This window comes from Chelonoidis abingdonii, chromosome 14, assembly GCF_003597395.2.
Source record: "Chelonoidis abingdonii isolate Lonesome George chromosome 14, CheloAbing_2.0, whole genome shotgun sequence".
Taxonomy (NCBI): domain Eukaryota; kingdom Metazoa; phylum Chordata; order Testudines; family Testudinidae; genus Chelonoidis; species Chelonoidis abingdonii.
This window is the reverse complement of record NC_133782.1, coordinates 25,330,617-25,357,882: the sequence shown is the minus strand read 5'-3', so window position 1 is coordinate 25,357,882 and position 27,266 is coordinate 25,330,617. Positions and strand designations below refer to the sequence as shown.

At 50.0% G+C, this 27,266-nt stretch overlaps 1 protein-coding gene across 3 annotated transcripts in view; it reads left to right on the top strand.

Moving 5' to 3' along the window:
* Positions 1 to 27,266, top strand: part of L3MBTL1 (L3MBTL histone methyl-lysine binding protein 1) — a 55,074-nt gene that overhangs the window by 17,063 nt on the left and 10,745 nt on the right. For 2 of the 3 annotated variants that reach the window (XM_032769665.2, XM_032769664.2), the window contains exons 3-18: positions 274 to 497; positions 1,586 to 1,730; positions 2,569 to 2,707; positions 3,545 to 3,671; positions 4,379 to 4,466; positions 5,769 to 5,860; positions 6,493 to 6,597; positions 7,967 to 8,102; positions 8,818 to 8,918; positions 10,502 to 10,653; positions 15,689 to 15,765; positions 16,510 to 16,595; positions 20,644 to 20,754; positions 21,289 to 21,403; positions 22,485 to 22,584; positions 23,854 to 24,051. In XM_032769665.2, coding sequence (XP_032625556.1) covers positions 274 to 497; positions 1,586 to 1,730; positions 2,569 to 2,707; positions 3,545 to 3,671; positions 4,379 to 4,466; positions 5,769 to 5,860; positions 6,493 to 6,597; positions 7,967 to 8,102; positions 8,818 to 8,918; positions 10,502 to 10,653; positions 15,689 to 15,765; positions 16,510 to 16,595; positions 20,644 to 20,754; positions 21,289 to 21,403; positions 22,485 to 22,584; positions 23,854 to 24,051 — 1,996 coding nt within the window. The remainder of the gene's footprint in view (positions 1 to 273; positions 498 to 1,585; positions 1,731 to 2,568; positions 2,708 to 3,544; positions 3,672 to 4,378; positions 4,467 to 5,768; positions 5,861 to 6,492; positions 6,598 to 7,966; positions 8,103 to 8,817; positions 8,919 to 10,501; positions 10,654 to 15,688; positions 15,766 to 16,509; positions 16,596 to 20,643; positions 20,755 to 21,288; positions 21,404 to 22,484; positions 22,585 to 23,853; positions 24,052 to 27,266) is intronic. The other variant, XM_032769666.2, reaches the window with a different exon arrangement.

Sequence of the window (27,266 nt, the reverse complement as noted above, 5' to 3'; positions counted from 1 at the left end):
CACTGAGGTGTGTTAAGCTCAGAATTGGGGCTTGATTCTGCAGGACACAGAACAAGTAGCTGCTGCTGTAAGGCAGGTCAGACCTGGCGGATTGACACCTTTCAAGGAAACCCCTGGTGCAAACCTAAGAGTCGAGTGTGCGAACAGAGTGAGCGCAGACCATGTGCCTGGCATCCCTCACCCCCTTGTGCTGTATTTGTCTGCTGCCCTACTCCACGCCTGCTGCGTGTACGTGAAGTGTTTGTCCCTCTTTACCTTTTCAACCTTCTCCAGCAAACACAGCCACCATCAGCCTTCCCGCCAGCACCTTAGAGATCCAGCGATTTCCGCGGGAGCTGCAGAGAAGCGCCGGTGCTGAGAGACTGGAGAGGGGGGCAGGGAATGAGCCGATCACTGCGACCGTCATCCCCCAGATCAGTGGGGTGCAGACCTGCAACACCGTCCGGGTACTGGAATGGAAAGATGGAGTGGCCACTCTGCCTGGCAGCAACTTAAGAGTAAGTGTGGGGAAGCCAGACCCTTGTACACTAGCACCCTTAACCCTGGCTGGGCATGTCCATGGACAACTATGAACTGGCAGGTTATGCAGCTGTTTTCCTACGAGGGCAATAAGAGCATCTTCTTGGGCTCCTGCCCTCCCGGTTCATCCTTAGGATTCCACCTTCTGAGACTGTTCCTCATTCACAGAGAATGAGAGGGAGCCCTTTAAATCCCTGGCCAGCCTTTGGATGGAGGATGCTGCAGGTGTGCCCACAAACAGGTAACTGCACATGCTGACCTCAGGAGCAGACCTCAGTGGCTCTGCATGGTCCAGTGGCCTTTCAGAGCACAGCTATGGCGCCAGTGCATGTACGCTTTTGAAGGCCAAACCATGGCATCCACCATTGAAAGGCTGGCCCTAAAGGTATCTGATCAGGACTGTCTTTAGAGGTAGTTTGGCTGGTGTTTATGCTAAGCACTCACCGGGGCTGGCTTGGTAGCTTAGTGCTAGTGATCCATGCACAACACACAGCTGCGGTGCCTAGACTGTTACAGTAACCAGTGTACCCCATCCCCTCCACTACCTCACCCAGCACCCTGCCTCCTCTGGGCTGTTCCAGCCTCCAGACAGCACTTTGCCCCTCCCTGCTATGTCAGCCACCAGGCCAAACCCTGCCCTCTCCATGGCAGTGAAAAGCTTTCCCTGAGGTTGAACAGCGGGTCAGTGAAAGGGCTGGGTGGAGACCCCACAGCTCCCATATCCTCATCCTGTTCTTTGCCCCCTCTCTCACTTGGTAGAGCTGATCTGGCATGTCCAGCACCAGGGGAAGGGTTGACTTTCATGGGGGAGACAGGTCAACAATGTTACGTCTGAGTCCATTAGTCCTTTTTGCCTTATGTTTTTGTGATGGTCACCATCTTGGCTGTCACACCGGGGATTGAACTAGGAGCCTTCACATCTAAAAATCACAAGCTGCTACAACTTGAGCTAAGGCTTCCAGGTGGGGCTGTGCTAGACTCTCATCCCTTGTGGGTGGGCCCAAAGGGAGACCAGTGGGTTACGCTTTTATCTTTCTTCCCTTTTGTGTTTGCATTAATAACACAGTTTCGGATAAATGAATATGGGACGCTGAAAGTGGTGAGTGCAGATAAGATCCCCCCGGTGGAACCCCTAAAGGAGGGTCATGCGGAGAGAGATGGAGAGTTGGAGGTGGCACCCACCAGCAGAGACAATCCAGCTGCTGCTCAGGGTAAGGATTCTAGCTTGGTTGTAGGCACTCTGCTGGACACCATAACTTGCAGAGTGCGGGGAAGAGCCGGCACATTCTCGTACCTGTGGCTTGGTGGGTGGGCCTCGGGCTTGGGAGCTTCCAAGGGAGTCCCACTTGCTTGCACTGGCTCTCTTTGGCTCGGACGTCTTAAGCATGTGGAACGGTGTTCATGTCGGTGGTGGTGTTAATATATCTGTCATACTGGGCCATGGCGAGGGCGGGTTTCTGCTGGTGCCTCTCCTCTGAAGTGATCTCAGACCTTAAAGGGAGGGTGGGGGTGGGGGTGGGCTAAGTCACAATGGACTCTGGAACCACTTCAGCTCTGCCTCCCCAACCCTTCCAGAAAGATCCGCACTCCTGCCCCTATAGACCGGCGTTTGGTTTTCCCTAGTGGGAAATCCAGAAGGCTCCTTTATCCACTTGTTGTTGATGTCTTCTGGAGGGCCAGTAGCCCAACAGACATGTTGGCCTGTCCCAAAACCCCAATGGCCGGCTGGAACCAATGCATCATTTCAGGCAGAGTTTCCATGAGGCTTTCTCCACATAATCTTCTTGCCAAGGAGTGAGACAGTCCATCCTGTCCATGCCCAGCCCAGCAAGCAGCTGTCCACTAGACCTTGCTGACCACAGGGCCTGCTTCCAAAGAGCCTCCCTCAATCCTGCCCCAGAGCTTCAGCCTCCCCACGGTATGTGTGTAGTGACTATGCCTACCCTCGAGCCATATGGGAGGCAGGTGTCTCCTGACCTATGCAGTTCTCCTTCCCTGGCGGCTCTCGCCCTTTGGAGTTCACGTCCCTTTCACTCTGTCCTGCTGCAGATGTGCCTGAGCAGTCCAAGCTGCTGACAGCAGAGAGCATGTGCCACTGCGATACCTGTGGCCGGAGACATGTGTCCGAGGGGGCCCGGGAGGGCAGGGGGTTCTGCAGCGAACACTGTCATCGGCAGTTCAAGGAAAGGTAATGGAGACGCTGCTTTGAGTGGGGAAAGAAGAACCTGCACCTTCAGAGGCAAATGTGCTGAACCAAACCCTGTCTTTCTCAGTCCAGCCTTTGTTCTCTAGAGGAGGGGGATACAGGCATGAGTCTCCATGGGCTGGGAGACCCCTCTTGTTCCTGCGGGCAGGTTATTCTTCAAGCAAACTCGCAGTGAGCGCACTGAAGTCAGGGTGGGTTTTGCAATTGATTGCAGCAGGGCCAAGCTTTCACTCAAATTGTTTGTGGTCTCAGTGTAGGAGTGGGCTGAGCTTGGCGCTATGAGAAGCTTCCCCAGGGAAAGACGTCCTCACATTGGTCCCCGAAGGACACGTTTTCCCTTATCTGATTTCCCAGCTCAGAGATGAGGGCAGACCACCACATGTAGATCTGGATTTCCAGTGCCCTGTTATTCTGGGTTGCTTGGATCCAGGCATTTGGTCCAGACCGTTCTAAAGATCAGTCTATTTAGATCTGGATTTCAGGCACCCTAGTGTTCGAGGATACTTGGACGCAGGATTTTCTTCAGCTTATCTCTTAATTTTGACCTCAAGACACATGTTCTTGGTAGATTGCTTATTTTAATCATGAGGAACACTGTGTGTGTGTGTGTGTGCATGCATGCACGCACATATGTGTGTGTGTGTGTATAGGCACTGGAGGAGGGATTGAAAAGATGGTTGCTTCTCAGACTGGTGTTGGCCACACAACCTCCCTCCATGCCAGGCCCCTTCGAACCAAGTTTGCTGACATCTCATCTCTTTCCAATGTGCAGCATGGCTCCTCTCTGCTGATGGCATTACGGTTCCTTCTCCTCTGCAGGTCTGTCATAGTGGAGAACTCTGCTGGCAGCACTAACGCCACCAAAATCCTCAAGCCAGTGAAAAAACGGAAAAGAAAGGATTACCAGAGCCCTTCAGAGGAGGAGGAGTATGAATCAGAGCAAATGGTAGGGGAGAGGGCCGGCATGGAGGGGACAAGATCACACACAGATACTTCTCAGTGGAGAGACTAGGGCACCCTGCCATCGTGTGTGTGTGTCCCCCTCCCCCGCTTCTTTTTTTTTTCTTTATAATTGTCAGTGCTGTATCCATTATATGTCGAAGTATTAATCAGAAACTGACAACTTAATTCCAAAGAGCAGAAAGAGAGAGGAGGAAATAGACGTCCAAAGGGACTGACCCTTGAGTCCTGTAGATGTCTTGGGCCACATTTTCAGAGGTCTTAGCCCCTGGCTGGAGGTTGGGTGCTGAGCACTTCTGAAAACCGAGCCATGATGGTGGATGCTGAACACATCAACCCCCAGCCCTGAGCTCTGTGAGAACCCTGGCCTCGTGAGCACGAAGCACTGAGGAACTACACTTACAAACCAGAGCACATCTGCCTCAGTGATCCAGATGCTGCGTTCTGGGGCATAAAGCACCCACTGGCTGAAAAAATAAGGCGGCACTGCCCACAATTAATTCATCTTTAGTGAGGTCCTTTCAAATCCCTTTCTGACAGCTTCGGTCTACTCACAAGCCAGATCCTCTTGGCTGTCCCTTTCTTGGATTTGGGTGCCCAAAAATTCTTGAGCACCGTCATAGTCAAAGAAAGTCTGAGACATTACAAGGATGGTGAGTGACTGACATCAGTTCTCTCTACTTTCGTGGTTAGGAGGAGAAGCAGGAAGAGAGAAAGAACTCAGGGGGAGACCCCACCATCAGCAACATGGAGAGAGAAGAGTGGAGCATGAACCAGCACGGTAAGGGGTGTGGCAGGGCAGTCTCTGGTGGCTGCTTCCCATGCAGCAGCAGCTACAGGCAGGTAAAAGTCAGCTACAGTGATCTGCTCACCATCCAGCCGACAACAACTCGGAGGCATTTCTGTAGCTCATGATGCCACTGGAGTCCTCCCAGTGAAGTGATGTTACCTTGTATCACATGGATGATTAGCCATAGGAGCTACCAGATTGGTTCAGACCTAAGATCCGTCTAGTCCCATGTCCACTCTCTGAATGCGTCTAATTATAGGATTAAGATTTGGGTTCCTATAGCCCCTTTCCTACCAGAGATCTCCCCCAGTGAGGAGAAGATGGATGGCCCAGGGGTTAGGGTGCTGGGTCAGTGGTTAGGTAGACCTGGGTTCAATCCGTTTTTTGCCATAGACTTCTTGTGACCTTGGGCAAGTCAATTTGTTTTTCTATGCCTGAGTTCCCCCATTGTGCAATGGGGCTAGTAGCACTTGCCCTCCTCCCAGGGGTCTTTAATGTGTTAAAAATTGCAAGGTGCTCAAGTTCTACGGTGAGGGGACCCAGATAAACATCTCAGATAGGCACATACCAGTACAAATGCAGCAGCTCACACTCAGCCTTGCCAATTGGTTAGTCCCTGTGCTAATGGATCTGGCCTGTCTGTGGCTGCTTTGAGGACTCCCTCTTGTTTTTACAGCTGTTCCTGAACCTTTGCTTGGATTAAAAGGAATGGGACTTGGGTATTTCTCTCCTACTGGAGGCTGTGAAAGTCTCAGTTATTGATGCTGACTGGCTGCAGAATGTATCTGGATTCTCCTCAGGGGTTTCTGCACTGTATACAGTATGATTCTTTTATTGCATGACCCTGGGCCCCACTACAGGCAGTGACACCATGTAGAGGGATAGAAAGAATGCTGGGCTGGGTCTGGTCTGCATGGGAGATGGCTTTTCATTTCCCCCTTTCCAGCTGAGCAGATGGACAGACAGGGCTTTGGCCCAGTGTTAGGCCTGGATGAGCGGTGCCTGAGGTCTCTGGGGATGGGAGCAGGTCACAGAGAGCAGGATACAGCCCTTTTTGTCAAGGTGCATCACTCACTGGGAAGCCCACCTCTGCCTTCCCCCATCTCCAAACATGGGTGAAAGTGGTTGGATGCTGGTGACGGACCCTGCGGACTGCACACTAGGGTGAGGCAGGGGGATCTGGTCTGCCTTTCCCCTTGCCTGGACCTGCTGAAGGGTCAGTTCCAAAGCAAACTAACCAGATCTTCAGCCGCGTCTCTGAGTAGCTTGTCTGTGAGTTTCTGTCGAGCTCAGGTGCCAGCGAGGAGAAGAAAGAAGGCTGGTCCTGGGCATCCTACCTGGAGGAGCAGAAAGCCATCGCTGCCCCTTCAAATCTGTTCCAAGAAGTGAGTTGAGATTTTCTTTTCCAATTCCTCCTCTTCTCCTTTCCTTTTTTCTCTTCTCATCTGCTCTCCATCTCGTTCCTGTTTTCCTAGCTGTGGGCAATGCCCAGTCCTTCATCCTGGGGTAACTAATTGTCTTCCTCCGCTGCTCTCCAGCTTTCCTCTAGCCCTCCCCTTTGTGATTTTTGCCCCCCACTTGAAGTCTGTTTGATCAGCAAGTGCCCTATAGAGCGATGGCCCTGTCAATGCCCTTCTCCTCCATCCCCTTGATTCTACTCCACCCCAACCTTAGCCAGCTTCCTGCTGGATGGGAAAAGGTGAGTCTAATTCACTCGATGAACCGCTCTCTCCTGCCCTTGTCCGGGTAAGAGATGAGCCCACAGCTCCAGCTGCAAACACCCGTGCGCTTAGGGGAGGCTCATCTCTAGGCTGAGCAATAGAAAGCGCTCAGGGGAGCATGCATGGCAAGCCAGTGCTGTCATGTTTCCTGTCCCATCGGCAATGAGAAAAACAAATCACAGAAAACAGAGAATGGCTTTAAAAAAACAAAAAACCCATTGGTTAACCCCAGGACTCTGTCCTCCAATGGGCTGTGATGGGTGACTGGAGCACGTCTATTTTTCTCTCATTTTCAGTACCAGTCAGTTGCCCAGCACAAGAACGGCTTCAAGGTGGGGATGAAGCTGGAGGGGATTGATCCCCAGCACCCTTCGATGTACTTCATCCTGACTGTGGCTGAGGTAAGATGTGGGACTGAAAGGGACCTCCTGGCTTGTCAAGTCCAGTCTCCTGCTATTGCAGGGAACCTGGTCATGTGATCCTGTTGTTAAACGTATCTAGCTCCAACTTGACACTAGTTGCATGGTTTGTCCCCATTCCACCTACTGGGAGGCTGTTCCAGAACCTCCCTCCTCTGATGGTCTTCAGTGTGACACTGCCATTCCATGTCCTCCTGTGCAGCCGCAGCTACAGGCTGACAGCTCCTGCCTGCCTTTCCCAGCTCCTCCACTGCCCTTTCCTCACGCGTGCTCACAGCCGTGTTGTGTGAGGGGTTTCCAGGGAGAGAAAGGAAATGCTGTGCAGGAGGTGGCTCAGTAGACCACTCATGGGTCACACCGTTAGGCCATCCGTTCAAACCCAGGGTTGGCTGGCAGTCACCTAGACCGTTGCCTGGCCAAGCTGCTGGTTGTGAAATGCACTGGTGATTTGGCAGTGTAGGTCAAGTGAGTTGGGGGTGTCAGTCGGGTTGGTAGAGGACGGGTGGCCACATTGCAGAATCACTATCTCGGTTGGTGGCCATGTTAGCACGGTCATCAGAGGAACCCAGGAGTGAGTAGACCATGGAGACGAAAGTGCCCTATGGCCCCTTGATTTGCTCACTCTTGGACAGTCTGAGCCATGTTGGTGGGGCAGTGAGTAGGAGCTTGTTCTTCCACTGTCCATTCTGCACCCATGCTGTGGATAAACAGAGGCCTTCAGTCTCTAGGCGGTCAGGCCAGACCCTTCCATTTGCACTACATTCGTGTAAGGTGCACAGTCCGTGACCTACGGCACTCATGGGCCAGCAGTTGAAGTCTACTCAATCCTTCTTCAAGGTGAGAAATTCCACAAAGCAGCCGATTTGTTTGTTTGTTGCTGCTGGCATATTTTTGCCAGGGCAACAATCTCTTGCAAAACGCTTGGGAGAAGGAGAGAGGGGAACCTGCCCCTGTGAGGTCTTTCTAAGCCTGGATCCATGCCAGTGCTGACTGCGTCACCATTTCACCCTGTGGCCCGACAAGAAAGGCTGGCTATAAAGTCGGAATCTTTCTGTGGCTGTTGCTGAGAGTAGAAGTACTGGGGCCAGTGGCTCAGCGCCTGCCCTGTTCCTATGTTAAATGCACAGATCTCTCAGACTTCAAATGCACTTCCTGACTCCTGACACCAGTGTGTCAATATGGCTCCCCGGCCTTCTCAGCAAGCTGTGAAGGAGGTAAGTGATGGTGCTTGTGCGTGGGCTGCCGGACAGACTTCTTAGGCACATGTTGCTTGAAGGGGGTTAGAACACACACGGGGCAGTGCAGCTGGGGACACACTTATCCTTCAGTTCCTTTCCCCTCCTCGCTGCAGGTGTGTGGGTATCGGATGCGCCTGCACTTTGATGGCTACTCCGAATGCCATGATTTCTGGCTGAACGCCGACTCCCCCAACATTCATCCTGCCGGCTGGTCTGAGGAGACGAGGCACAAACTGCAGCCCCCCAAAGGTAAGAGGTCGGTGACCTCAGGACTGTGGACGCTGCTGCAGATGGGCCTTCCCCTTGTGTGCTGTCAGTCAGGATGCGTGGAGCCTGTGGGACCCCTGAGAGCAGGAGAAAGCCGGTTATGTCTTCATCAGTGCTCAAGCTGAGGGTGGAGGCCTGTAGAGAGAAGAGGAGACAGAGTTGCTACAGAGGGAGGAGTCAAATTCTCCCATATGGGAGGGCATGGCACAGTATGTTAAAGTAGGGCTCTGTCCCCTCTGGAGGACTGGGTTCAAATCCTGGTCAGATGCTGAGCCTTTTAGTCCCAGGTGTCATGGTCCCAGCCAGGAGTATGGTGGGCAGCACTGAAATGCAAATGTGTAGGGCCTGATTCGGCCAGGGGCTGAGCACGCACACCAATGGGAGTTAAGATTGCTTGTCGCCCTTTGCCCCTGTGGCTAGTACCAGTACTTCAGCATTCCCCATTCTGAGCATAGGAGGTGCCACAACCACTACGCTGCCATGCGCACCCATTCGGGAGCGATGATGGCTGCAGGATGGTAGAAGGGTAGATGTTGGGCAGGAGGTAGTGGCCGGATGCTGGTTCCCCAGTCTGATGCCTAGGCAGTGTTTTGAAGCACAGCACAAAGGCACCACGCCTGTCCTTGCGGGTCCTGCTGGCCTGTGGAGGAGGTGCTGCTCTCTCTGTACGTTTGCTTCTGTCTTTTCTTTTCCTGAGGGTGTTTAGGTTACAAGGAGGAGGAATTCAGCTGGTCAAACTATCTGAGGATAACGAAGGCTCAGGCAGCTCCCAGGCACCTCTTTGTGACCCCAAACAATGTGAGTGGCAGATCCTCTTCTTCCTCCTTCCAAGTGAACGCCTCTACGTTCACATGCATTTCCCCACAGATGGGATCTCCCCACCAGTTTTGCTTTGGCCTCTTTCCCCCAACATCTCCCCCCACAATCTCCCCCCAATCCCAATAGTAATGCTGTTCATGAAAGGGGGGTTGACCCACAGAGAGCAGGATCAACGTGTTCATGCACCGTGCACACAAAGAACACTGTAAGTTAGTGACTGTGTCACCAGTGTTGGGGGTAGTTCAGATAAGGGAGTTTTGTTAGGACCCATCGCTAATACAGCCTGTGTCTACACTTAGGGTGCCATGTGGAGTACAGGCATTACATGTGTAGCTACACGCCACAAAGAAAGGCTCCAGCAGTGGGGAAAGGCTCTGGCAGCATGGAGGTAGCAGTGTAGACGTGGGAAGCACTGCCTGGGTGTGTAGAGAACTGTATAAGATTTATACCAGGGGGTTCAGGCATGTAGTGCGCTTACTCCACTCCTACTCACCTAATCTGTCCCTCACCGCCTACACTGCTACTTATACCCGTGCTAGCAGGACGTGCAGTGCCCATACTCTATCTGCTGCCATAAATCTAGATGTTGCCACAGACAGAGATGGTCAAAAGTATTTGTTTAAAAAGATTTCCAGGAAAATTTTTTTAAATGTTCTAGATTTTTTTTTTCAAACCGAAAAAAAGGTTCAGTTTTTCACCTTTCTCCCTCTTTCTTCCATGTTCTCTTCTTTTTTCAGAGGCAAAAAGGAATAGAAAAGGGAGAGAAAGAGGTGTGGGGGGGTGAGACCTGTAATATTTTTACAAAGAACCCTGATCAAAATATACTTTGACATTTTCAAAATGTTTGGAAAAAAACCTTATCAGCCCTTAAACAATAAATAATAACAATCCATCCTTGTCTCACTGATAAATTCAATACCAACAAATGATGTGTGATTATCACAACAGTTTCTCACTCAGCTCTGTCAGTGCAGTATTTATGACACAGGGTTTTATGTAAATGTTATATCTGAGAAGACCAGACCAGGTGGGTGTGATGAGAGAGGAGTGCAGGAACTGTGGACCAGATGGGAGGGGAGTGCAGGTAAGGGAGATTTAGGATGAGAATACTACCACTGTCTTTCCTCATGTCAACTCCTAGTAATAAAGATTGGTGCTAGAGATTGGAAAGCAACAGTGGAAACAAGTGGCTTCTTGTAGATCCTAATTCAAAGGGAAGCTGTTCTTGTCTGGGACTGCAGCATCTAGCAGGGGCGTGGCAGTCTTGATTCATCTGTATCTTCCCAGATCTGTGAGCAACTTGCCCTGCGACCTAAGCCATGTCATGTAAATGTCCTGTGCCTCAGTTTCCTTACCTCTGCGTGCTTCCCAGGGGCACTGTGAGGCTAAATTCACTAATGTTAAAAGCACTCCGAGCCCCTCAGATGGAGGGCACAGGGTTACTGCTCAAGCATTCCATATGGTGCCAGCCAGCAGCTGCTCAGGGCATGGTGGGGACATAGCCATAAGAGCTAACTGACTGGTGCCCAGATGCACCTACCCTGTTTCTCTCCTTTCCCCAGAATGCCGTTCCCACGGGATTCCAGGTGGGCACAAAACTAGAAGCCGTGGACCGCATGAACCCTTCCTTGATATGCGTTGCCACGGTGACGGACGTGGTGGACAATCGTTTTCTGGTACACTTTGACAACTGGGATGATACTTACGACTACTGGTAAGAACACGGGCATGACCTTCCAGCACTGCCTCACCGTGCTGCTTCCTGCAGTGACTGATACTGGATGCTTCCCAGGATGTGGATAATGCACTTGTCTTGGCCAATTGTCTGGTACTGTCCTGAGGAAGTGAATTTCTTCCTGCAAGCATGAGGAAATATCAACCCTTAGAGGGACCAAGCAGGCCTAAGTGTTCTTGTTCCTCACTGCAGTCTCTTCTAGTCCATGATTCTATGTCTCTTATTAAAATAACTCTAAAGACAGGCCTGAACCAAACCCTGCTTCTGAGCCCATCTGAACTTTGAGAAAGTTCACGCCTCGAGCCAAAATTTGCAGCTGAGCTCAGGCCCATTGTGGACTAATTCTGCACAGTTTAAACTCTGCTACAAATGCAGAATCTCTAAGTCCAACCTCATAATCAGCAATCTCTGACCCTCTCACCACACACCTGGAGAGCGGCAGCATCACAGAAACTTGGTGGAATGATGAATATCTATGGGACACGGTAATACCAGGGTTCAAAATGTATAGAAATGTGCAAAATATATAGGAATGACAGAGTAGGTTGTGCTGGTGGGGGAGTGGCACTGCATGTGAAAGAAAGCACAGTGTTAAATATAGTAAAAATCTTAAAATGATTCAAACAGGCCCATAGAATCTCTATGGATAGAAATTCATAATGAGTATAGCAATGGGAATCTCTGATCAGTATGGTGACTGTGACTGAAATGCTCAGGGAGATTAGAGAGGCTACCAAAGCAGAAAACCCGGTAATAATGGGGGATTTAAACTATCCCATATTGATTGGATACACGTCCCCTCAGGATGGGATGCAAAGATAAAATCTCTAGACACCATAAATAACTGCTTCTTGGAGCCACTAGTTCTGGAACTCGCAAGGGGACAGGCAATTCTTGATTTAGTCGTAAGTGGTGCACATGATCTGGTCCAAGAGGTGAATGTAACTGATCCACTCAGTAATAGTGACTGTAATGCAATTAAATTTAATATTCTTGATAGGGGCAAAATACCAAAGAAACCAACCACAGTAGCAATGAGGAATCCGGTGGCAGTTTAAAGACTAACAGATTTATTTGGGCATAAGATTTCATGGACTAAAAAACCCACTTCTTCAGATGCATGGCATGAAAATGACAGATGCAGGCATAAATATACTGACACATGAAGAGAAGGGAGTTACTTTCCAAGTGGAGAACTAGTGTGAACAAGGGTCAGTTCAGTCAGGATGGGTGTGGTCCACTCCCAATAACTGAGGAGGAAGTGTCAGTACCCAGAGAGGGAAAATTGCTTTTGTAGTGAGCCAGCCACTCCCAGTCCCTATACAACACAGTAGCATTTAACTTGAAAAAGGGGAGCTACGCAAAAAGGAAGAAGCTAGTTAAATGAAAATTAAAATAAATAATCATGAGTGAAATGCCTGCAAGCAGCATGAAATTATTTTAAAGCACCATACTAGAGGCTCAAACTAAATATATACCCAAATTAAAAAAAACAAACAAACAGTAAGAGGACCATAAAAGTGCCCCATGGCTAAACAACACAGTAGAAGATACAGTTAGAAACAAAAAGACATTCTTTAAAAATTGGAAGTCAAGTCCTATTTAAGAAAATAGAAAGGAGCATAAACTCTGGCAAGTCAAATGTACAAATATAATTAGGAAGGCCAAAAAATAATTTGAAGGGCAACTAACAAAAGATACAAAAACTAACAGCAATTTTTTTTAAGTACATCAGAAGCAGGAACTCTGCCAAACAAAGAGTGGGGCCACTGGCCAATCGAGGTGCTAAAGGAGCACTCAAGGAAGACAAGGCCATTGCGGGGAGGCTAAATGAATTCTTTGCATCCGTCTTCACTGCAGATTATGTGAGGGAGAGTCCCATACCTGAGCCATTCTTTTAGGTAACATATCTGAGGTATTGTCCCAGACTGAGGTGTCAGTAGAGGAAGTTTTGGAACAAATTGATTAAACAGAGCACTAATAAGTCACCAGGACCAGATGGTATTCATCCAAGAGTTCTGACGGAACTCAAATATGAAATTGCAGAATTTAACTGTGGTATGTAACTTATCATTTAAATCAGCCTCTGTACCAGATGACTGGAGGATAGCTAATGTAATGCTGATTTTTTAAAAAAAGGCGATCCTGGCAATGTTAGGATAATAAGCCTAACTTCAGTACCAGGTAAATTGGTTGAATCTATAGGAAAGAACAAACACACATAGATGAACACAGTAGGCTGGGGAAGAGTCAACACAGCTTTTGTAAAGAGAAATCGTGCCCTACCAATCTATTAGAATTCTTTAACAACAGGTGAGCAAGGGTGATTCGGTGGATATAATATACTTGGACTTTCAGAAAGCCCACATCAAATGCTCTTAAGCAAAGTAAGCTGTCATGGGATAAGAGGGAAGGTCCTTTTGTGGGTTAATAACTGGTTAAAAGATAGGAAACAAAGAGTAGGAATAAATGGTCAGTTTTCACAGTGGAGAGAGGTCAATAGCAGGTTCCCCCAAAGATCAGTACTGAGACTAGTGCTGTTCAACATATTCATAAATTACACCTCTACCCCGATAGAACGTGACCCGATATAACACAAATATGGATATAATGCGGTAAAGCAGCGGGGAGCCCCGGGCCCTTTAAAGCGCCACCCAAGCCCCGCTGCTTTACCACGTTATATCCGAATTCGTGTGACGCCCCAGGCCCTTTAAATCCCCACCCGAGCCCCACTGCTAGAGCTCCAGTGGTGATTTAAAGGGCCTGGGGCTCCCCACAGCAGCTGGAGCACCAGGCCTTTTCAATCCCCATTGGGGCTCTGGCAGCCAGGCTCAGGCGGTGATTTAAAGAGCCAGAGGCTCCAGACACTGTGAGGAGCCCTGGGCCCTTTAAATCCCCACCTGAGCCCCGCTGCTGTAGCCCCAGCAGCGATTTAAAGGGTCCGGGGCTCCCCACAGCGGCTGGAGCACCAGGCCCTTTAAATCACCACTAGGGAAGCCGGTCCAGTCCGGCACGTACGCTCTACCAGATCAAACCCGATATAACACGATCTCACCTATAAAGCAGTGAGATTTTTTGGCTCCTGAGAACCGCGTTACATCGGGGTAGAGGTGTATCTGAAAAAAGAGGTAAACAGGTGGCAAAACGTGTGGACAATACAAAATTACCCAAATTAGTTGAAGTCTAAAGCTGACAGAAAAGACTTAGAGAGGGATCTCACAAAATTGGGTGGCTGGGCAACAAAAAAGGCAGATGAAATTCAATGTTAATAACTGCAAAACGGTGCACGCTGGAAAACATGATCCCAACTATAAATATAAAATGTTGGGGTCTAAAACAGCTGTTCCAGCTCAGGAAGGCTAACAATGTTAGGAACCATTGGGAAAGGGATAGATAATAAGACAGAAAATATGATGCCATTATATAAATCCATGGTACACCCACACCTTGAATACTGCATGCAGTTCTGGTCACCTCATCTCAAAAAAGATATATGGGAATTGGAAAAGGAACAGAGAAGGCCAACAAAAAATGATTAGGGGGATGGAACAGCTTTCACGTGAGGAAAGATTAATAAGACTGGGACTTTTCTGTTTAGAAAAGAGATTAGTAAGGGGGGGGCCGTGATAGAAGTCTATAAAATCATAAATGGTGTAGAGAAAGTAAATAAGGAAGTGTTAGTTATTCCTTCTCATAACACAAGAACTAGGGGTCACCAAATGAAATTAATAGGCAGCAGGTTTAAAACAAACAAAAGGAAGTATTTCTTCACACAATGCAAAGTCAATCTGTGGAACTCATTGCCAGGGGATGTTGTGAAGGCCAAAAAGCACAGGAGGGTTCAAAAAAGAACTAGATAAGTTAATGGAGGATGGGTCCATCAAGAGCTATTAGCCAGGATGGTCATGGACATGACCCCATGCTCTGGATGTCCCTAAACTTCTGACTGCCAGAAGCTGGGCCTGGATGAGAGGGAACGCATCACTCGATAATTGCCATGTTCTGTTCACTCCCTCTGAAGCATCTGTCACTGATCGCTGTCAAAAGACAGGATACTGGGCCAGATGGACTATTGGTCTGATCCAGTAGGGCTATTCTTGTGTTCTTATGATTACACCAATTTCTTTGTTTCAAAGCACTGAGAGGGAATGTTCAGCCATTACACCCACCTCTCATCTCTTATCCTGGAGATGTCCAGGGCATGGCCCCTTTAGCAAGAGTGTAGTCTGTTCGTGCCCTGGCTGTGGGAGAAGGAAAGGTTGCTGTCCTTCATTTTAAAAGACTCAGTTTTTCAATGGTTTGGGTTATGTTTCTCTGCAGAGCTTCAGGCCAACAGTGCCCAAATTTTGTCCAGCTGAGGCCTATTCTAGGGGGCTAGGAGCTGCCCCTACAGAACAGACAATGAAACAGATTTCCCGCCACTCTTGTCTGTAATACGGAGGTGGGACCTGTGGATCCTGTAGGTCCCAGTGTGCTGTGCTCCACCGGGATCTAAGTGAACGATCCAGGACTGGCCTCAAGCTCCACGCACCACTTAGCCCCGTGGATCACCTCCATCTGAAACTTCACGGACTGGCCCTGTCTTCCTCTCCAGAAGTAAAGGAGCAGGGAATAATTCACTCCTTTGCCTCTCCCAGCAGTGGGTCCATAGGAGTAGCGAGATCTGACTTGCACACAGGCCCATTGTAAAATTCTGGGCTTCGTTTATTTCCCCCTCGGAAATTTGGGGCCCCACATGTTGTAGCACTGACCCTGCCAGGACTTGCTGTCATAGGGGCCACTCCTCTCTGAGGAGGGTAGCCACAGGCTGTGTTGTACAATGCTTAGGTTGGCACATGGCTATTAGGCCGTGCTCTGGCCACCAATGTGCTGAGCTCTCCCAGCTGGTGCCATCCCTATGGCAGGACACCTGCCCTGGCTCTGAGGTCCTGTGCAGTGCCATGGAGAAATCATGTGCATGCCCTGGGTGTGACTGTACCTGCATCCCCTATGAATGTATATGTGTGTGCTGCAGGTGTGACCCCAGCAGTCCATACATCCACCCAGTCGGTTGGTGTCAAGCGCATGGGAAACCCCTCACACCTCCTCAAGGTGAGTACGCAGCCAGAGGCTGTATCCCCGTCTGGCTTCCATGAGCTGAACCCTAGAGAACTCCCACTGTGGTGTATTGAACACACTTGGGACCACGCGCTAGTGCCCTGACTTAGCTGAAGGCAAGGGGAGTTTCGCTTGAGTAATAAGGAACTCTGGATTTTTACCCATGGGAGGTGTTTTGTTGGGTTTTTTTTTTTTTTTAAAATAAGGACAGGCCTCGAGGTTGCTGCCAGCAATCCCTCATGTGCTATTTCTCACTTTTCCCCAACACAGAACACACACCTAGCTCCTTGCTAAGGACTCTGGGTAGTGTAGTCCAACAGGCATTTCCTGTACTGAAGTACTATAATGAGAACTACCACTAGAGGGCAATCAAAATACCATGTTTTACCCTCATGCCATGGCCAGCTGGGACCAATGTGAAGGGGAAATGCTGAAAAAACCCTGCTCTGGATTTAGCCGTGGTCATCCATGTGCAGTATGTTGGTTCTGACAGGCTAGTTAATGAATTAAGGGAGAGCCCAAGCTGTCGGACATGGGCACAGGTGTCACTCACTAATACGTCCCCTCCCAGGAGTGGACTTGGGGCACAGAAGGAATTGACATACATCCAGGAGTTTCCAGAGTTCCCTCTGGTCCCAGTGCAGACCTAATGCTGCATTGGTCCAGTGGGATAGCAGGGAATTGTGGGACACTCCCAGAGGAGAAGCAACTCAATATGCCCATTGTTTTCATGTCCAGACTATCCCAACCCTGACAGTTTCAACTGGGAAAAATACCTGATGGAAACTGGAGCATCTGCAGTGCCAGCTTGGGCCTTTAAAGTGGTGAGTGCTAGTGCCTGGCTCTGCCGGTGCAGTCGTGGGCCGGTGAGCATTGGGCCTCTGGAGACTCCACTGTTCTGATGTGGTCTTTAAAGTGGCGTCTAACATAGCCACTCCCTCATATAGAGTCTCAGCAGGGCTGGCTTGGACCATTAAAGCAGGGGCGCTGGGTCCGTGCCTTCTGCAGACACTGGATTTCAATTCACGCTCCAGGTCTCGTATTTGGAAACTGTACCTGTGCTTTGCGGGGTTTGCCTGGTGGGTTGAGCCACAGAAACCATTGCCACATATTGCCTGGGGGATCATTGCTGGGCAGTGCCACCCCCTGCGTTGGGGAAGGAAACAGCAGCTGTGTATAATCCCTCTCTCCTGGGTTTTGGGATGTGATGCCAGGAAACCAGATTATCAGCCTGGTTTGTTAGGACCAGGGGTGATGGGAGATAACCACAATGCACTGAAAGCTGCCTTCAGACAGACAATAGCGCATCCAACCAGCCCAAAAGGCCCCTCACCCTGAGCAAAGAGTTTTCATCATGCATCAGCACAGCACTGGTCTGGGCCTCTCATTGGCTTAATCCTGCTCCCAGGGCTGGCTCTACCATTTTTGCTGCCCCAAGGAAAAAAAAAAAAAGCTGCCCAGACTATGCCACCCCTTAGCATGTGCCACCTCAGGCACATGCTTTCTCTGCTGGTGCCTGTAGCCGGCCCTGCCTGCTCCCACCATGTCTGTTCAACTCGCTGAACTGCAGAGACCCACTCTGGGCTCCCAGGCCCTCAGTCATCACCTCTTGGTGAGAGACCCATGTTGCTCTCCCTTCTGATGGGTTTTTTTTTCAGGCTGCATGGTTCCCCACCTGCAGTGCGATATCCCCGGCAAGCAGGCTGCCTAACCAGGCCAGTGTTTGGGCTTTGCTTTCTCTCCAAAGGCTATGAACAATGTAACTGCCAGCAGTCACAAGTCACCACCCAGCTTTTTCTAAGCAAGCCCATTTATTCTTAACATGGGAGCATTATAGAGAAAACAATAGAAGTTCCTATATGTATGCTAAAAGAGATCACCCATCAGTCCTATGGAGTCTCAGGAGGCCAAAGTCCATCCAACCCTTGCTAGGCAGGATTGGGGCCCGCTTGGACAGAAGGCCCTGAGTCTTGAATAAATAACCTGCATTTATCCAAGTCCTTTCTCTGTTGGTCTCTGGACATTCTACTTTGACCCAGTGTATGTGATCCTCTCCAGGTCGTGGCAGCTCTCTGAAGGTGTAACAACCTGAGTGAATTGGCCCAATCACCCCCCTCTATTGTTAGTTCCTGGAGGTCTGTGGTCCCCCTCCTCCATGGAATTACAGACTATCGCTGTCCCACAATTACACTGTGACACCCTGCTGGGGTTCTCAAAACAGTGTGCCACTGTGTCATCCTGTAAGCCAGTGGGACTCACCCATGTGGCACCTCCTGCTGGTTGCTTCTGGGAATTAGCTCATCCAGCCTTCGGAGCACCCTCTGCAGGCCGGTGACCCCTGCCTCAGGGCCCCTGTGTCCCTCCTGGACCTGGTGCCCCATTATCTGGGGTGCTTCCCCCCTGGCAGTATGCCCCTCAGTCTTGGGGTCTCTCCTCCTTGGGGAACCCTCACCCCCCATTCCGCACCTCACCTCAGTCTTTGGCTACTGCCCAGTCTCAATCTAGCCCACTCATCACAGGCAAGGTTGGGTTTGGACCTGCTGCTTCTGCCTACCCCTTTTGGGCTGCCCCCTGCAACCTCAGTACCTATTTGGCCCTCCTCTAGGCCATAGCCTGGGGGTTTCCAGGCCAGAGCTTCCCAGCTCCCTGGGCCTCCCCCCCTGTTTCAGGTCAGGTACGCTCCCAGCAGCCAGGTCCCTCCCTCTCAACAAACTAGAGAGAGTCTTTCGCTCCTGGCTTCCCTGGCCTTTATGGGCCAGCTGGGTCTGTTTGGGGCATGGCCACAGCTGAGGCTGTTTCCCCAGTCAGCCCACCTTTTCCCCCAGCCCCAGCCCTCTTTTAAGCCCCTCCAGGCAGGAGCAAGTGACCACCCTGCTACACACCCTCTCAGCCGCAGCAACTGAGAGCTTTGGTGCTGCTAAGCTCTGTGTCAGCTCCCTGACAAACCAGCTTGTCTGCCCTGCCAGCAAACAGTTGAGGACTCTGCAAGTCCAGACCTTTCCTAGCAAGTAACAATCGGTGAACTCCAGTTCCCGAGTTCTTCAGAGACATCTTTCCGCAGTGCATAGCCCTTGCTCGCTGTAACCCTCGCAAAACCTTGTCAAGTTCACTGCTTTCAAGAGACAATAGCATAGCATCTTATTATTGTAACTGGGGTTGACAGACCCTTTACTCCAATCGCAGCACTGTGTTGGCTTACAGTAAAAGTAAAACAAGTTTATTAACACAAGGACAGAGGTTTCCATGTTACCAAGTAGAAGGCATTGAGACAGAAAGGGTTACAAACAAACAAAAGTAAAAACACACCTCTAAGATTAAATCTTGACTTAACCAACTAGAGCAGGGATGGGCAAACTATGACCCGGGGACCTCATCCAGCCCTCCAGATGTTTTAATCTGGCCCTCGAGCTCCCGCTGGGGAGCAGAGTCAGGGGCTTGCCCCACTCTGTGCAGCTCCTGGAAGCAGCAGCATATCACCCCTCTGGCTCCTACATGGAGGGACAGCCAGGGGCCTTGCACGCTGTGTCCCCCCCCCCTCGAAGTGCCTGCAGAGAAGGCAGCATGCAGAGCCCCCTGGCTGCACCTCCAGGTAGGAGCCGGAGAGGGGACTTTCTGCTTCTGGGAGCTGCTTGAGGTAAGTGCCACCCAGAGCCTGCACTCCTGCCCCTTCTTGCATCCCAGTCCCCTGCCCCAGCCCTGATCCCCCTCCCACCCTCCGAACCCCTTGGTCCCAGCCCAGAGCACCTTCCTGCACCCCAACCCCCTCACCCCTAGCCCCATCCTAGAGCCCGCACCCACAGCTGGAGCCCTCACCCCACCATACACACACACCAACCCCCTGCTCCAGCCCAGACCCCCTCCCGCACTCTGAACTCCTCATTTCTGGCCCCACCCCAGTGCCCGCACCCCCAGCCAGAGTCCTCACCCCAACTCCCAATTTCATGAGCATTCATGGCCCGCCATACAATTTCCATACCCAGATGTGGCCCTTGGGCCAAAAATTTTGCCCACCCCTGAACTAGAGTCTTTTGTTCAAAGAAGTTTTTATCGCCACAGTCATTCTTCCAGCATGGCTGGTCTGTTCTTTAGTCAAACATGGAGCTCAAAGCACTCGGTGTCTTTGGCTCCTCTGATGAAGGATAATTATGGGGTTTTCTCTGCTCCCTTTTATAGTCCAGTAAACCTTTGTAATGTATTCTTTGAAAAGCAAACCCAGATACCTTTCTCTCTCCTGCTGGGGTGTAGACACCATGGTGTCTTCTCCGTCACTTCTTAGTTTGATACAGGTTTTGACAACAGTGTTTTAGGTGTAGTAAGCATGTCAGGCCTGATGAGAGTTGCTGATGTAGAGTAATGAACCACCAATGGCCCTCTGTCACAGATACACAGTACAGTACAATTTCCCAAAGATATTACAGGAAATTGCCATTGTCCTCTCGATTCGCCTCATTAAGCTCCGAGGCTTCTAAAGCCAGAAGGTCTGTGGCTGTGGGCTGGCTTTCGCTGAAAAGCTACATCTCTCTGGGATGTGAAAAATCCACACCTGAGTGACGTAGTTAAGCCGTCCTAACCCCCATTGACCCAGCTACTGCCTCTCAGGGAGGTGGAATACCCACAGCAATGGAGACACCTTCTGTCTACACTGTGTAGTAAGCGTAGTTGTAGCTGTGACACTGTAGTTTTTTTAAGTGTAGACATAGCCTTTGATGGCAAGTGTGTTGGAGAGAAGCTGGGGGCATTCAGAGCTCCATGCTGGATGTGGCAGACCCAGCCCACAAAGAGGGAGGGGCTGGGGGAGGTACACAGAGAGTGATAGTGAAGGCAATAGGAGCTTCTTGGCTGTCCTCTGACCTTCTGCATTCTCTGCTCCAGCAGCCGCCCCACAGCTTTCTGGTGAACATGAAACTGGAGGCGGTGGACAGGCGGACTCCCTCCCTCATCCGCGTGGCCAGCGTGGAAGACGTGGAGGATTACCGGATAAAGGTGGGTTTCCCACTTTCTGCTTAACTGCCCCTGTAGCTTGCTCCTCCTGCCCACCCCCATCTTATAGTGACTGATGGAAAGATTTGAGTGCAAAATATGTGTGTGCGTGTGTGCATGCACCAGCCAGCCTGCCCGCTTGCACACCCCCGTAGGGAAGCTGAGGCTTTTCTCTTCCTAGGAGCAGACCCAAATTAAGACACCGCCACATGAGGACCTCTGTGACCCTGCTACCATCCCTCCTTGGTGCGGCAGCAAGTTTAGGATGAAAGGGGGCTGTTCACATCTCTTGGAGTGATTGTTTCAGGCTGTCTGCAGACTCTGGTGTGCATCTGTTACACTGGCTCACATTTTCATCATCCATGAGGCTAGAAATAAAAGCTGAGATTCTGATATTCTCACGTGACTCCAGGAGCTGGGGCCCGGAGCACAGACCTCCAATGCCTCTGTTTAATGCCAAGAAGCCCATGTGGGTTTAATACTCATTAGAGAGGGACTATGACGGTTAAGCAGTGACCTGTCACCTCATCTCCTCAGGTCCATTTTGATGGCTGGAGTCATGTCTACGATTTCTGGATCGATGCGGATCATCCAGATATCCACCCCGTGGGATGGTGCTTGAAAACTGGACACCCGCTGCAGCCTCCTCTCAGTAAGTACCGGTGCCGATGCCAGTGCTGTTACTGCAGGCCCATCTTGCCGGCGCTGTGCCCGAGGCCTCATGCTGCGAGCGTTTGCTCTGACATCGCCTGGCCAGTAAGTGCTAGAACCTATAGCAACTCTGTGCTGTCACTGCCCCCTGGGCCAGTGAGCACACTGACACCATGAGCAGTGCAGGAATACCCACTCCCCAGTGCAACGCCAGCAGAGCGGTGCTAGTATCCGAACAGACTCCAGCTGCACCCACTGTGCACCTCTCTCAATGGCATCTGGCACCAGCACTCCACACAGCAAATCTCATAGCCCCGCACTGCCCTCTTACGGCAGTGGGCATTTTGTCAATGAACCAAATCTGCAGTGGTGCCATTGAAGTCAATGGACTTACTCCAGCTTGATACTAGTGTCAGTGAGTGCAGAATTTGGACCATTCACTCCAATGGAAGCAGGATCAAGCCCTCGGTGTGTACTGGTCCCTGCGCTGATCCCAGCAGGTTATTATTCTTACCGCCAGTAGCAGTAACAAACTTTGTTGGTTCTTCCATGGAACCGCTTCCACTTTCCTTTTCTGGGGCAGTCCCAGGTATGTGGCGATTCGCAGCATTAGGCTGTGGGATGGTTTGCAAAGTGACTCTGCTGAAATGGCACCTTCACAGTCAGCAAATCTGCTCCCCGCGTGCCTGCAACCTGTCAGTTGGCTCTGGGGCAGACCCTGGGCACAGCTCCCTGAGCTCGGTGTGAGTTCCAGGAGAGGAGGGAACAAAGAACTGGGCCCAAACAGGGGTTCAGTACTGTCAGCACTACAAGGCTAGCACCACTAGGGGCTGTGAGGCCTGGGATCTTCTGCAGCGCTAAGAGCTGGCTCAGCTGCAGGCTGGTGCCAGAAGCAGGGAAAGCCCTGGCTGGAGTTCCAGAGGAGCGCTCCAACTTGCAGAGCCAGCAGTCTTTAAAATCAACGTGTTCACCAATCACCTGTGGTGGGAAGTGCCAGCACCCAGCAGCTTTGTTGTTAGCCTGGGGTAGCAGGCGGGTCATTGTGGCTCCGAACCCATGACCACATCTCTCATTTGCTCTAGGGCCAAAGGAACCCGCTGCTTCTGCCCACGGGGGCTGCCCGACCTTGGGCTGCAAGAGCATCCCTCATACCAAAGGCTCCAAGTACAGCTTTCACCACAGGTGAGCTCCCCACAGGCAGCCCAGGGGTTAGTCCAGGCCTCCTGTTCTGCTGCTGAAGGAGGCTGCAGCCCTGCCGGGCCAGCAGTGGGGGCAGCAAATGGGGGCTCTCCTCTGCAGCTGCTGACCTCTGCCTCATGGGGACTCCCACAGCTCAGAAGCCCCCACCTGGCTATGGGTCCCCTGTGCTCACACACCCCGGCCCACAGATTAACCTGACCCCTCAGGCTCCTTCCACCCAGCTGGCAGCCCTCCCCTCCATCCCTCTCAGTGCTCCCCCAGCCCAAGGCAACCCCTTCTCTCCTCCCCCCGGGCCTGGAGAAGTGAGAGCAGGGAGACCCCATAGCTGCAGGGAGCAGGGGTAGCATGTGCTAAATTAATGCCCCCTGGGTCTGTTATCCCTGCTCTGGACCTGCCCCTTCTGCTGCTGGTAGTTCACGCACAGCAGAGAAGCCTGGTGGGGCTGGAAAAAGCCCTGTGTGCACCAGGAATCCCCCCAGTGGTGGTCTCATGGTTCTGCGCCCTGCAAGGCAACCATACAGTATCTGTGGCATGGCTGATGAGGCAGGGCATTACTGGGGGAGCTTAGCCCTCTGTTTAGAAGCTGAAATCAGTGAGCGATATAAAGCACTGTAGGTTTAAGGAGATGTAGCAATTAACTTCCCCGTGTCCTTCCAGATGCTTTTCTGGCCCATTCTTCTGGGACTTCTAAGAGGATCCCGTTGAATCAGGAGTGGTAGGAGCCGGGCCCCTGCAATGCAGCATGAACTGGAGCAGTGGGAGATGTATGCTGCAAAGCTGCAAGTCATGAGAAACTCAGACTTTCCAGCCCCTGAGGATTTCTCTAGCCCTAGCCCGTTAGCCGGTCCCCTGAGACCTCACCCCTCCTCACTCCCCTGGCTTTGGGGCCGAAGGAGTCATCTGGATAGTGGGAAGGAGTAGAGATAATATGACCTCTGGTGCCTGTGACTTGCTCAGCAAGTGGCACGCAGTGCCAGGGTATTCCCATGGGAAGCGTGATGCTACAGGGGACCTGTCAGTTAAGCAGCATGCCCATGTGACTGGAATCCTGTGGGATTTGTGCAGGGAACTTTGTCCTTCCTATCCGTCAAGCACTCTGAGTGCCCAGGGCTGAGGCTGTTTGGTGGGGCAGAGATAGGGTAATGAGCAGCATGGGCAGCAGCAGGGCTCTTGCCCATCTTTCTCCAGGGCTGGTACCCATTTAAAGTGTCTCTTCCAAGTGTAACTCTCCGCTTCCCCTCTGTTCTCCAGGAAGTGCCCAACACCAGGCTGTGACGGCTCCGGACATGTGACAGGGAGATTCACGGCTCACTACTGCCTCTCAGGGTGCCCCTTGGCAGAGAAGAACCAGGGGAGGCTGAAGGCCGATCTCTCAGACACTGAGGCCTCGGCCCGCAAGAGGAACCTGATCGGCTTCTCTCAGCGAAAGAAATCCCGACATCATGGGAGGTAGGGAGCGTGAGGGAAAGAAGCCTGGCTCAGCGGAGCAGACAACCTCGCACAGAGGAGCGTCTGTGTGATGCCCTGGGTTAGTGGAACTTTGTCCTGCTCTGTGGCTGGTCAATGGAGGATGGCCACCTGCCTGAACCAAACTGTACCATAGAATCTCTATGGATAATAATTCCATGCTCGAATAATAAGAATACAGCAGTAGGGATATATTACCGAGCACCTGACAAGGATGGTAATAGTGACTGTGAAATGCGCGGGTGCTGTCACCGGTCGGGCACCCAGGATGGGATGCCGAGATAAAGGTCTGAACTTTAATGACTGCTTATGAGCACGCCTGTCCGACCCAAAGGAAGTAAGCAATTCTGATTAGTCGGATCAAGTCCAAGAGATGAATATACCTGGACCGTTTGGTAATAGTGACCATAATATAATTAAATTTAACATCCTTGTGGCGGGAAAAACACCCACAGTGACCTAAAACTGTAGCATTTAATTTCAGAAAGGGGAACTACACAAAAATGAGGAGGTTAGTTAAACAGAAATTAAAAGGTACAGCACCAAAAGTAAAATCCCTGCCAGCTGCATGGAAATTTTTTAAAGACACCATAATAGAGACTCAACTTAAATGTATACCCCAAATTAAAAAACATAGTAAGATAACCAAAAAAGAGCCACCATAGCGAAAAAACAAAGTAAAAGAAGCAGTGAGAGGGAAAAAGGCATCCTTTAAAAAGTGAAAGTTAATAGAAAGGAGCATAAACTCTGGCAAACGAAATGTAAAAATATAATTAGGAAGGCCAAAAAAGAATTTGAAGAACAGCTAGCCAAAGACTCAAAAAGTAATAGCAAAAAGTTTTTTCAGTACATCAGAGGCAGGAAGCCTGCTAAACAACCATTGGGGCCACTGGACGATCGAAATGCTAAAGAAGCACTCAAGGATGATAAAGCCATTGCAGAGAGACTAAATGAATTCTTTGCATCGGTATTCACGGTTGAGAATGTGAGGGAGATTCCCAAACCTGAGCCATTCTTTTTAGGTGACAGATCTGAGGAACTGTCCCAGATTGAGGTGTCATTAGAGCAGGTTTTGGAACAAATGAATGAACTAACCAGTAATAAGTCACCAGGACCAGATGGTATTCATCCAAGAGTTCTGAAGGAACTCAGATGTGAAATTTCAGAACTATTAACTGTTGTTTGTAACCTATCATTTAAATCAGCTTCTGCATCAAATGTCTGGAGGATAGATAATGTGATGCCAATTTTTAAAAGGGGGCTGCAGAGGTGATCCTGGCAATTACAGGTCAGTAAGCTTGACTTCAGTACCGGGCAAACTGGTTGAAACTACAACAAAAAACAAAATTGTCAGACATATAGATGAACATAATTTGTTGGGGAATAGTCAGCATGTTTGTTGTAAAGGGAAATCATGCCTCACCAATCTATTAGAATTCTTTGAGGTGGTCAACATGCATGTGGACGACAAGGGGGATCCAGTGGATGTAGTATACTTAGATTTTCAGGAAGCCTTGACAAGGTCCCTCACCAAAGCTCTGAAGCAAAGTAAGCAGTCATGGGATAAGAGGGAAGGTGCTCTCATGGATTGGTAACTGGCTAAAAGATAGGAAATAAAGGGTAGGAATAAATGCTCGGTTTACAGAATGGAGAGAGGTAAATAGTAATGTCCCTCAGCAATCTGTATTTGGCCCAGTCTTATTCAACATATTCATAAATGATCTGGGAAAAGGGGTAAACAGTGAGGTGGCAAAATTTGCAGATGATACAAAACTACTCAAGATAGTTAAATCCCAGGCAGACCGTGAAGAGCTACAAAAGGATCTCTCAAAACTGGGTGACTGAGCAACAAAATGTCAGATGAAATTCAGAGTTGATAAATGCAAAGTAATGCAATTGGAAAGCATAATCCCAACTATACATGTAAAATGAGTGGTAACAGCCACTTTAGATCCCATCAAGAGAGAGATCTTGGGGTTATTGTGGATAGTTCTCTGAAAATATCCACTCAATGTGCAATGGCAGTCAAAAAAGTGAACATAATGTTGGCATCATTAAAAAAGGGATAAATAATATGACAGAAAATATTATATTGCCACTATATATATCCATTGTACCCCACATCTTGAAAATTCAAAGCAGATGTAGTCACCCCATCTCAAAAAAGATGTATTGGAATTGGAAAAGATTCAGAAAAGAGCAACAAAAATGATTAGGGGTATGGAAAGGCTGCTGTATGAGAAGAGATTAATAAGACTGGGACTTTTCAGCTTGGAAAAGAGATGACTAAGGGGGGATATGCTAGAGGTCTATAAAATCATGACTGGCATGGAGAAAGTAAATAAGGAAGTGTTATTTACTCCTTCTCATAACACACGAACTAGGGGTCACCCAATGAAATTAATAGGCAGCAGTTTGTTTTAAAACAAACAAAAGGAAATATTTCTTCACACAACGCATAGTCAACTTGTGGAACTCCTTGTCAGAGGATATTGTGAAGGCCAAGACCATAACAGGGTTAAAAAAAAAAAACTAGATGAATTCATGAAGGATAGGTCCATCAATGGCTATTAGCCAAGATGGGCAGGGATGGTAGCATCTGTTTGCCTGAAGCTGGGAATGGGCAATAGGGAATGGATTACTTGATGGTAACCTGTTCTGTTCATTCTCTCTGGGGCACCTGGCATTGGCCACTGTTGGAAGACAGGATACTGGGCTAGATGGACCTTTGTTCTGACCCAATGTGGCCGTTCTTATGTTGCTCCTATGAGAGGCAGCACAGCCCACTGGACAAGGCACTGGGCTGAGAGAGGGGTTCTGTCTCTGGCTCTGCTGGTGACTTTGGGCACCTCTATGTGCTTCAGTTTCTCCTCCTGCTCTTTGTCTGTTTCATCTGCTTTGACTGGCAACTCTTTTGGGCAGGGACTCCCTCCCGCAGAGCGTTTGTACAGACTCTGTGGGGTCCTGACCTCAGGTGGGGCTTGAGGGAGCTATTGTAATGCTGCTCCTGACTAATGGAGTTAGTCCTTTTAGCTCAGGGGGTAGAAGTCTAGGTCTGTGATTTGGAATTAGGTTATGTCTGCATTTGCATGCCTCCCTGGATAATAGTCCAGGTACCGCTAGCACACGTACCTGCACCGAGTGACCATATATGCTGTGCTGAGCATGAGTGTATTCTGTGCACAAGCATATACTGG